Genomic DNA, 12048 nt, shown 5'->3' on the forward strand with positions numbered 1-12048 from the left:
TATAACAAAATTCATCAAAGGAAAAGTACTGAAAGAAATAAAAGCGTAAACATACAGGCAGGCCTACCTGGCAGAGAATGTAGTGTTCACACACATTTTTTTCAGGTCGCAAAAATTTCACCTAGAGTGCAATCATAAAACAGCAACTATTCCTGGAATTTAACGTTAAGAAAACGTTGAGGGCGTCGTCGTTGCTGCAGTTGATCGATGGCTTCTGCACGATTTGCACGCGAAGAGGTTCGTTGTTTCCACTTTTTTTTAGAGGACGTTCCCCTTAGTTGGTCTATTTCATTTTATCGGTGTTCTGATGATACACTGACATGACTGATGCTGGGCCTGCCTGCCTGAGAAACTGTTCACCGTGTTCACATGCTTAACTCAGTGAAAACTGTGACCTTGATGGTTGATTGCATTGTTCATATAGTTTGCACATGAAACATGGGATTCATGGCGTTAGCACCCTGTTCCTTTAATAAGGAAACAAAGTCCACTTTCTCAAACTAACTAACATTTTGACCAGCCTTAAGGAACTACTACTCAATCTTGATAGCTGTAGTTAAGGTAAATTTTAACGATATTTAAGCAAGAAAACTTAAAATTTTTAACCCGAGTTTGGCAAAAGACAACCACTCACTCAGTCGAATCACGCCATTTTGTTTTCATCTGGTTTGTGTCCTTCCTCCATGGGTTACCCGACTCAGGCTTTTTGGATTCATCAAAACAAATCTCCATTCAGGTTAAGGCACCAGACTACATTCGCTTACTTGTCGTTCACAGCTACCTTCAGGGTGGTCATGTACGTTGCCGTTTTACCCAAACATTTCTCTCAAAACCAAAAGCCCTGTTCTTTTCTTTCTGTTCTGATATGTAAGAGGACATCACCAACAACTTGTTTAGATAAGTTACTTCAAAAAAGTAGGATTTGTTCCCTTATAATAAGAACAGGGTGCTGAAGGTAATGAACCGCTGAAACATACTGACATAGAAGTTCAACTACAGACACATGGCAGACTACATGTACATGTAGGTGTCCCAACCAGAAATACAATGTAGAAGCCATTACGGTGGTGGTACAACGTTTGTGGACCAGTGGTACATGCGTGCGCATTACATACATGTACCTCTTCAACCAATTCTGTAGGGTGTCGTGATTTGCCAAATGCACGCATGTGTATGTCAAGCTGAAGAATGTACGTGTGAGTGTAGTGCCATTGCAGTGTGGTTGCTACCTGCAATTTTGTGAAACTCCCAGATGTCCGCACTGCCCTATAGCTAGGGGTAAATAAAAGCATCGTGATATAGGTTATTTATAGATCATACATGTACTCATAGAGAGATGCAGTAGATCAGGTCTCTGAAATTGAAAAGGATGTACAAAGTTGCAAGTATAAAACATAACCATATTAAATGAAGTACATTCGTCAATGTTATGGTTTATTTTCCTTCATAATGTGTACACAGCACATTGAACAAGCCGAATTGAAGGAGGATTTTCTGAGAGAATAGAATGTCGAGCTCAGACCGTAAGAGCAGAGACGACAACCTTCAGCAAAAGAAGAAGAGGAAAGACGATGAGAAAGATTCCTGGCATGTGAAGTCATTGGAGGAAATTCTTGAAGAGAAACGACAGCGAAAAGAACGAGAAGAAAGAAAACAGGTGCAGAATTTAGAACAATACTGAGTTTTTCCTGAAGCTAGAATAAAGCACTTAAAAGTCAAATGCCTTTGAACATTGTCGTAGTTTCATCAGCTGTGAACAAGGGGCAATTTTAAATATTTAAAACAGTCCAAGAGTTAATTTCTACAAAAGGAAGAAACAGTAGTATCATTTCTAAGGAGTCTCTTCATGCATTTTTTGTAGAAAGAGAAAGACGACAAGAAGAAAGATCCCAAGTCAGTGAAGTTGAAGCATCTGGAGGCAGTAGATTTGACTCAAGAGATGAGTTCCAGTCATTCACCTCAACGAACTAGACATACTTCATCAGGAGATGACAGGTATTGGCCGTTGTTTAAAAGTGGTTCTCAAGTCAAAATGTCACAATACTGATGAATACAGACAAGCAATTTTTTCTCAGATCAGGTCATTTCCTCATTTCTCAGTCATGCCATTGAAAATTGAAAAACACTCTACAAAGTCTTGTAAAGATTGGAATTTCCTTGTATTTTGTCAAAGTCCAAGTTGCACGCCTGTGAATAATGACCTTGCAAGTCTAAATAATGGGGTAGGTTAATTGTAATAAGAGTGTTTCATTTTGAGTTGTTTTGTTTTATTTATTCACTGGTTGATCTTTTTTCAGGATGGAGGAAGATGATCATCTGCAGATTCAACCCCCACAGCTTGGAAAATTAAAGGGCAAAGATTCTCACAGCAAGGAAGACAAAAAGAAGCACTCCAAGTCACGGGACAAAGATGACAAACGACACAAAAGGCGTATGTAAAGCAAAAAGTCTGAATTTGTAGGGCAAAATCTTTAACCCTAGCTCTAACATTTTTGAAGTGTTCATTTTTTATATTTTGTGAGATGGAATCATTTAAGTCATTGTGATGTTATTCTTGCATTTGCAGGTAAACGTTCTTACTCTAAGGACAAATCTAGGAGCCGTGACCGTGGCCACCAGTCTAAAGATCGAAGAAGAGATGACCAAAGGTCATCAGCTGTGTCAGGACCAAGAGATCGACGCCACGGCGAGTCACATCGATACCAAGGAGATGGGTCTAGGCATCAAGACTCTCGTCATGTAGAGATCATTGGGGAGTCTGGGAGATACGTTGATGCTGGGAGACACAGTGAATCAAACAGACACAGTGATGGAGGACGATACAGTGAAGCAAGTCGAGTTGGGGATCAGGATAGACATGGTGATTCAGACCGGTACCGGTTTGAACGGGAACAGTCAAGACGAGAGAGGTATGTCCTGTTGGTCCATTTGTTTGTCCACCTTTCTCCCTGCTTCTTAAAATATTCTTATTGAGCTATATGTATTAGTTGTGATTGTTGTTCATTAGGATAATTCATGCATGCAAAGCGAAACTGTGTTAACCCGTTGACGATGGGAATTTTTTTCAGAAAGCCGACTCCGAGAATTCCATCCTCGCTTGGACATGAAGGCCACCTGCCAAACCGCAAATTCTCGGTTTGTGGCCCTGCGTGCTCTGCATGCTTTGATTTACACAGTGAAAAGACTCCTTGTTCGGTGGCATACGGCTCTGCTCACGCTTCCACATTCCCGTTGCCTCTTTTCAAAGTGGGGACTATTGTGAAGCTGGTGATTATGATGCAAATTCAGTCTTTTCATTTCTGGGCTACACACAAAGGCCAATCACCATATATACAAGAGCCAGGGTCTGCCTTCTTTCACCGTGTTTGCTCGAGCGTGGGCCGAGAATAATAGCTGAAAAGCGGGCTGAGGATCTCAATTTTTACGGTGGCTCTTACCGTCTCCCGGCGCGAAGGGGTTAAGAAAAACAATTAAATCTGAAGGTTACCCTTGTTTATAATTTTGTCTGTTCTTGTAACATCTATGGTAGTCAACCCTGACCCTTAGCCATCCATTGACATCCATAGCAAGATTTTATAGGATTTTGAAGAACCACAAATGATGCACATTTTAATGACAATCTGACCTGACCTTTGACCTCAGAGAAAGACTTGAACGACTCGAAAGAGACAGGCAGAGGGATCTGGTAAAGAGGGCAGACAGATCAACTTGGGAAGGAGAGAGAGGCGGTAGAGACAGGGATAGAGGGAGGAAGGAAGATGAATATTGGAAACGAAAAGAGGGTAAGTCTTTGTTGGTGTGGGTGGGTGGATTGCGTTGATCTAGCTTGATTGAATAAGTCCTTGAATGGTTTCGTTTGGGTTGGAATGTTGTACATCACCAGACCAAATTGGTGGTTGAAGTTTCTAGTTTGTATTTCATTAATAAGATTGAATTGCCTTGCTCTGATCTACATAAATTTCATACTTCAGAAACTATTGGTACTCTTTTGATATTGGTTTCCTGGATTCTCTAGCAAGATGTCTGCTAAACTGTTTTGCTTTCCAGAATCAAGATATGACAGTCGAGATCGTGAGAGGCAGGATAGAAGGAGAGAAGGAGGCGAGCAAGACAGAGGAGAGAGGAAGGAGGCAGTGGAGAGAGATCGCAGTCCACACAGAGAACAAGAGGGTAAGACAGACAGTCTGACACACAGAGACACAGAAGATAGCTCACAAGGAAAAAAGATACCTCAGATACACACCACCAGCAGACTGACCCAAAGATGTTGAAACATGATATTTATGAAAAGTCAAATTTGTTTGAGGTAAACAAACTTATTTATAATAGAAGTTGTACAGTTTGATAAAAGGTTGGAAACTTGAGAAGCATCCCAAGAAGATACAAATCACAAGAATAAGGAGGGAGTTTTTTTTTTCTAGAGAATCAAATTACACAGTATCAAGGCATGGTTCAGAAGTCATAGATAAACTAAGTAACCTCAATGATACATCTATTACAGACATTGTCCAAATTCATCAAAGATTTTATCTGGATCAATTTATATTTATTACAGCAACCAAACTCCTGGAGAAATCTGACAACAAAGATAAGGAGAATGAACAAAAACCTCAGAGTCAAGAACCTTCCAGCACTACAACCAAGATGGTAACAGATGATGCTAGCAGCAGTAGCAGTGAGGAGCAGGACTCCTCGTCCAGTGACAGCGAGGATGGGGAGTCTGGAGACCAGTCAGGCAAGGAATCAGGGGAGGAGAGTGAGCGAGGATCCGATGCCAACTCCTCCAAGGAAGACTCGGATTCAGAGGAGGAGTCTAGCTCAGAGGAAGGGGAGGAGAATAGCGATGAAGACGACGATGACGAAGAAGACGGGAAAGAGGAAGGGGAGACAGCTCAGACGAGCGACGAGGAAGAAGAGTCGTCTGAATCTGAGGAGTCTGAGTCTGAGTCTGAGTCAGGCTCTGAGTCAGGTACAACAAATAAAGGCTATGTTTAAATGTTATGGCTGGGGCTTGGTGTGATATCTAAACCATGGTAGCCAGAGGCTAGTGGCTGCATCCAGTTGCCATAGACATGTGTGTTGCTCCAAGGCACTGGCAGTTGATTTTGACATGGCTTTGGCTGGAAGTTACACAGGCACCTGTACTCAAAGCCACAGCCTTGATGGAATTTGAACTTGTCGAGTTTGACGTTGCTCCAATGGCTGTACAGTGAAACTGTGTCTGCTTGGCAGTGTCTGTCCAGCATCTTTCCTTTTCAGTGATGAAGACTCATTTGTGACCCACTCTGTGAAAATGAGCCTTAAGTCGCCAGAGCCACAGTGTAAATCAATAGGAAGCCACAGCATTTTTCACCATGGAGTATCCACATTCATCAGGGCGCCAAACTGAGTGTTACATTAAAAAAAACTCGATTTGCTCTTTCCAATACAAATAAAAACTCAAAAAGTGGCTCTGGGGACTTAAGACTCATTTTTACAGAGTGGGTCACATTTGTGTACGGTGTTCTTTCTTCATTAATTTAAAACTGTAGGAATCCACAACAAAACTTCACATTAGTTCAGCTGCACTTCTTTTACTGCTTCTTGGGTCATTCTGTAAATTTGGGTCCAATTTTCTTCCTGTCCTTGTCACATCTGGCACATGATTTCTAAGGTTAGAACACACTCTTCACTTTCCAAGAGTGATTAAGTAATGAAAATTACCTGGCAAACAAATAAAATAGTTTGAAGTCAATTTCAGTGATATATCCGTGGTTAAATTACACAGGTTGGTTGTAACAGGGGCAGAGAAATGTCCTGTGTTGGATCCCAAATTCGTTTACCAATTTGTTTGTTGTTTTTTTTGTCTTCAACTTCAGAAAATGCCAGCAGCAGTGAGAGTGAACACAGCGAACATGAAAAGGAGACCAAGAAAGATGCTCAGAAAATCAAGACTGAAGAGAAACATCGTAAGTTGTCATCTCTGTTGTTACACTCGTATGATTGTCTTATCTTTCACGGATTAGAATTCTGACTGACCTGTCCACAGGGTGCCAATGTATCTTGAAATGCTCCTTTTTCAATGCTTCAGATGTTGGTTCAGTTTCACCGTTGTTTTGGTTGTGAACCGTGAGCTGGACCAAGAGAGGGTGCAATTTTCTTGGCAACGGAGGCTCCTTTGGTTGGAAGTGAACTTCGCTGGTTCACAAATGACGAGGAAACGGACGCATTACAGTGGCATCACCACTAGCAAAATGAGCATTCCAGACCAATATGGCTCTTTTTAACCAACGAGGGAGTGCTTCTGCTCGCAGCAGATTGAAAATGTTATAATCTTTTCAGTTTTTCTTAGTATGCAATTCCAAAACATTTGTTTGCAATATTCTGACTTAATTATTCACAATCTCCCCGTAAACCACTCCATAGAGAAGTAAAAGGAATATGAATATTACTGTTGACTTTAAGGACGTATTTTTCTGACGCAGATGTCCAGAAGTCCAAGTTTGACGTTACATCCTCCCCAAGTGGTGATGAGGGTCACACTGAACACATTGATTACTTGCCTGACTCTCCTCCACAATCTCCTGTTGAGTTGAAGGAAAAGCTACCTGCTTATTATCCAGCTGTCTCAGGATGCCGCAGTGTCGAGGAATTTGTCTGCTTGAATAAGATTGAGGAGGGGACTTACGGGGTTGTGTACCGGGCCAAAGAGAAGAGAACAGGTAGATGACCAGTTGATTCTTGCAAAGTTTGGAAATGATCACTGGATAGAGAATGTAGTTGTTCATGCTGTTGTTTTAATTTTTTTTTACTGTGTGGTAAGTTTGTGGGACTTGTCTTGCCTGAGAATCCCAAACCACCTGTCCATTAATACCTTCCAGTTAATAGCCATCTGTTCAGTTTAACTACAGTCTTAGTTTCGTCATATTAAGATAAAACCTTGTCCAATGGAGTTCACATCCACAGTCCATACTCTTTTTTTGATTTCTGCGGTTGACATACTAATGTATCATGCTTTTATGGGTACCAGAAATAACTGGTTAAAGAAAGAATTTTTCTTGTTCTGTTCTATCAATAGTTAATATTCACTGGGCGAATTCATCGAGTTGAACTGGCTGAGAAGTACAGCAGTTGATGCATTTGTTTATTCTTGCAGAGGAAGTAGTTGCCCTCAAGAGACTGAAGATGGAGAAAGAAAAGGAAGGATTTCCAATCACATCCCTAAGAGAAGTCAACACTCTCCTGAAAGCACAACATCCAAACATAGTCACCGTCAGAGTGAGTGTCAATTCAGTTTGAGAGGAGTGGGATGTTTAAGGAGGTTGCTTCTGTAGAGGGGTCTTGCTACACTGTCAGTCTTGCATAGTGTACGGGGGAAATTGGAGAGCCAGAACTATTTTAAGCGATGATGAGATAAGATTAAGCTGCCTTTATCTTTCTTTACGATGTCTTGAGACCTGGATGAGGTTTGCACCGGATGATCAAGCGTACAAAAATTACATCGTAGGGTCACACAAGTTGCTGACAAGGCCCAGACTTTGCAGAAGATGTGTTAAGATGTGAAAATCACAAATATCTTGTAATTATACATTAATGCTTTGCTGATTGTTCATGTTGGTCTTGAATTGAGTTTCCTTTCAAGGCAGGCACCTGAAAGCAGCAATTCAGCGATATTGGAGTCTCTGTGAAATTAATTGGTACCAAGTTTCCTCTGTCTCCTTTGCCACTTTTAAGGAAATTGTTGTCGGCAGCAACATGGATAAGATCTACATTGTAATGGACTATGTGGAACATGATCTGAAGAGTTTGATGGAGACAATGAAACAACCGTTCACAATTGGTAAATTGATGGCTAATTCTAAGTTTTCATTTGAGGTTTTACCATTTCACATTTCTGGTGAAGCTCTTTACACTCCCAGAACATAACGTGGCGCAGATACTTGAAATCCAAATTCCTAGAGTACCATTTGAATTTATTTTTCTACACAGGGAGGCACTATTCCAAGTTAAGTGGAGTGGAACTCATGAAGTAAACCTTGCAGCAAAGTTTACATTTTACAATAAATTCCATGAAATTACAATCACACTTCAGGTTACTTGGACCAACTTGCAAATCAGGTTCTTAAAGTGCCCACTTATTGTGGTGGATTCCACTCTTGGAATCATTTCAGGAGAAACCAAATGCCTGATGCAACAACTCCTTCGTGGCGTTCACCATCTCCATGACAACTGGATCCTCCATCGCGACCTTAAAACTTCCAACCTACTACTAAGCCACAGAGGACAGCTAAAGATTGGTGATTTTGGTCTGGCTAGGGAGTATGGATCGCCACTGAAGAATTACACACCTATTGTGGTTACACTCTGGTACAGAGCCCCCGAGTTGCTACTTGGCATAAAGGTAATGAACTGTTATCAAGCTAGGGAGTACAGTTCAGTGTTGAATCATGATACACCTGTTGCAGTTAGTATTGGTACAGATTCTAAGCTTAACTACAGGACACACAGATTAATTGTTATGGGACTAAAAAGGCTATACAGAAAGTAATAAAGTAAAAGTGGGGATGAAAGTTTCAAGTCATCACTTTCCCAAACCTGTAGAGTTAATTGAAAATCATTTGACTTACCCCTTCGCTGGTCTTCATTTTCAGGAGTATTCATGCCCCATCGATCTCTGGTCAGTTGGTTGCATCTTTGCTGAGTTTATCATGATGAAACCTCTATTTCCTGGACGATCGGAGGTCGATCAGCTCAACCGAATCTTCAAGGTAGTCTGTCAAATCAATGTGTTTGGTCTGATTTCATTTTGTAATTTCAAACTGTCATTTCTACCTTTTATTTTCTTTTGAACAAGAATGGCCTTGAAAGTACTCCTTATGTCAGTCACCTGATGTGTTTCTAACGATTAGAATTCTTCCACCCTCTTCAAGGTTTTGGCTCCTCTCGTATAAACATGGGTTGCTTTGCTGACTTATTTAGGATTTGGGGACCCCCAGTGAGAAGATCTGGCCCGGCTATAACGAACTTCCCGCTGTCAAGAAGATGACGTTTGCAGAACATCCCTATAACAATCTTCGTAACCGCATTGGCACAATCATGACGGAATCTGGCTTTGATCTCATGAACAGGTAACTCAATCATTACTCTTATACGTTAGCGTTTTGTTAAAAGTTGGACGCCTGTTTTGTGAACTTATACCTATTTGTGGCAGATCAAGTCCCATTCTATCACAGGAAAATAAAGAGAAAGAACGAGCCATAGCCCTCTGGGTTCCTTTAGTTTAAAGAAATTGGATTGATTGTAATGTAGAAATTGGATTGATTGTAATGTAGAAATTGGATTGATTGTAATGATGATCCAATTTAAAAAAGACCAGTGCAATGAAACTTTTTGTTTCATGCCCTTGTCACTATTATTTACCATCCTTGTAACTGGGGATTATTTTAGACTTATTTACTTTCATAAAATTTCAGCCTCTCACCCAGAAGTGCCTATTTCTCTTTCATAGATTCTTGACTTACAACCCTGAGCGTCGGATTACAGCAGAGGGCGCTTTGGGCCATGGTTACTTCCGGGAATCTCCCCAGCCTATCGACGAGTCCTTGTTCCCAACTTGGCCAGCAAAGAGCGAGATGCCACGCAATGCCAAACGCAGCCCCAAGCCTCCAGAGGGCGGTCTTCAGTATGCTAGACTGGTATATTTGCATTTGTGTAGTTTGCTGAAATCTGATTGTTGTAAGAGATCATTAGGTAAACCAAGGGTAACCAGCCCTCCCAAGGAATTTCTTGTCTTCCCCACAAAATGAAGGAGATCTTATTTTAAGCAAGACTTCATAGTAAAATATTTAGCAGGTTTTGAAATTTAGGAAGAATTTCCTTTTTATATGCCCAAATGGCAATAGTCAAACAAATAGGATGTTTCAAATGACCATGTGGAATATCTCGAGCCCATAATTCATTTTGTTTGTGCCTCTCTTTTTTTTTTTCCTCTGTCTCACAGGAAGAGGAAGGAGCAACAGAGGAAGGTTTCCGACTGACGTTAGCATCCCAGGGAACATCAGCCAAAACCACAGGATTTAATCTTCGCTTTTAAATTCTACATGATGGTAGAAGCTTATTTTTTACAAGTCTGTGCTCGAAGCTCCAGTTTCAAAATTAACGTAAACAGTGGGAAATTGTATTGTCAAGTTTACAGCCACAAACTTTGAGGCATGGGATAGTTAATAAAGAGTACGCCTCATCCGAAGTGACCACAAGAGAGAGAAATCCTTTTATTCCTCATGGAGGGACGTAGAGTGACTTCTTTCATGTATTGTAAAACACTCACGAAGATGGCTCAATGGCATAATGTGCCTAAACAATCTTGACTTTCAACCTAATCTGCTATAAATTTTGAGTGAGCAAGTTGGTGTTTTGTTGCTTCTCTAACGTTTGTTAACTTCTGTCACTAAAAGACTTTACAACATCAAACACTGCCTGAAGGAATATTCAATTTTATACATATGTATGACCATTGGTGTATCACGTGGGGGGGGGAGGTTGTCACGCCCCCAAACTCCCCCTGCCCTGAGACCTGATTCTTTTTAAGGGGTTGAAAACATCAGCATGTTGGGAGTTGGGTAATGATTTGGTGCAGGTGAAGAAATTTGGACCGTCATCTTCAAAAAAATTCCATTTGTGTGTGACCTACTGCTAGTTATGCCGATTTCCGCTTTTTCAGTTTTGGAAAGTTGTAATGATGTTGTGTCATGCTAAATATTAATATAGGGCCAGTTCACAACCACAGTGACTTTCAGGCAAGTTTTCTGACTCAAAATTGTCATTTCAGTGACAATAGTTTAATAAAGCACTGACCAAGGGAGTAAGATCACCATGGCTCTCTACGTATTACATGTAACTCAAAGATGGCCTCTAAACATTCATAATATTGCATCTGGCTTATTTTTAAGTAACTTTCTTGAGTTCAAGTCTACTGAGTTGGGTACTGTTGAATTTGTCACAAATAAACATTTTGTAAATAATGTGTCTGTCGTGCAGGTCTCTAATTGCAGCCCAAATGTAAAAATCTGTCTAGGATTAGATGGTCTTATCGTTTGCATACATTCTTCAGTCGACTAAATAGGCCCTATTTTGAAGTTACATTCTCGCGGTCGGCATGATGTCACTAGGGACTTAAACACCCGGCAAATGGGCAAATTTATCCTTCGTTATTCAGTAATGTACAGAAGTTCCTGGATGTCTGACAGTGAGAATGGGCCCTATTTTGGTTTCAACTTACCAAATTGAATTGTTTACCCACAACCTCGATGCTATCCATGGTGAAGAGAGGCTTTGCTCGTAAGCTGTTATACCGAGTTTTACTTCCATTCTGTCGGCCAGTAATAATGAGAACCATAAAGAGTATGGCTCCGCAGGAGCGCACAGTCAGGCCAGTAAATCTGAGCAGCCATGATAGCGTTGATACCAGCATACCTGCACCAAAACGCACAAAGAGTAAGACCTGTGTTCTTGTTCCTACGTTGGCCTATCCGTGAAGAAAATTTCTGTTCTTCGCATCCTAACATCAGCGTTGTTTGCCGAAACTATCTACTATCGAGACCCCCGTCCTTACTACGACCTCTCTACGTAACCGTAAATGGCGGGTGTTCTCGTGCGACGAATTTAAAACACGAGGATGCAATTGGTGTTCCAAAACATCTGGCTGCGGCAAGGAGTATTACGCGTAAACTATGGCAAAAGATTGTAGCCTCTGGCTAAGTTGCCGTCATAGGTGCACGCGCTATATATCAAGCCTCAGTCACAACTTCTGGACACTGCGCCGAAATGATGACTGCGCCTGTGACATGCCACTTTCAGCCAATCACAAGACGCTCTTGCACCTGCTTAATACACGAGCGCCAAAAGGTGTTGACTTTCTACAATTGGGGCCGTTTCGTCTGCTAGGATTTCCATTGCCATTTTTAGTAAGTAACTTTCCGTATTGCTTTGAGAATGTTTAGCTCTCTGCGTGATATTTGAATCTTTGGGTGACACCAATTTTAAACTTTGATGTGTTTTTTTTACGGTTCG

At 41.1% G+C, this 12048-nt stretch overlaps 1 protein-coding gene across 1 annotated transcript; it reads left to right on the forward strand.

Moving 5' to 3' along the window:
* The first annotated feature begins 97 nt into the window (after positions 1–97).
* On the forward strand, positions 98–11000 carry LOC110978988 (uncharacterized). Its single transcript, XM_022234415.2, has 17 exons — positions 98–237; positions 1462–1657; positions 1862–1995; positions 2298–2431; positions 2567–2909; positions 3643–3782; positions 4048–4170; positions 4556–4969; positions 5859–5948; positions 6465–6701; positions 7136–7257; positions 7714–7819; positions 8151–8380; positions 8631–8747; positions 8959–9107; positions 9488–9674; positions 9980–11000. Exons 2-17 carry the CDS (start codon positions 1508–1510, stop codon positions 10070–10072), a joined length of 2769 nt encoding a protein of 922 aa, XP_022090107.2. The 5' UTR covers positions 98–237; positions 1462–1507; the 3' UTR covers positions 10073–11000.
* The last annotated feature ends 1048 nt before the right edge of the window (positions 11001–12048 follow it).

The sequence above is a fragment of the Acanthaster planci genome, linkage group LG16 (assembly GCF_054643075.1).
Source record: "Acanthaster planci isolate LZ-2023a linkage group LG16, COTS_SCS, whole genome shotgun sequence".
Taxonomy (NCBI): domain Eukaryota; kingdom Metazoa; phylum Echinodermata; class Asteroidea; order Valvatida; family Acanthasteridae; genus Acanthaster; species Acanthaster planci.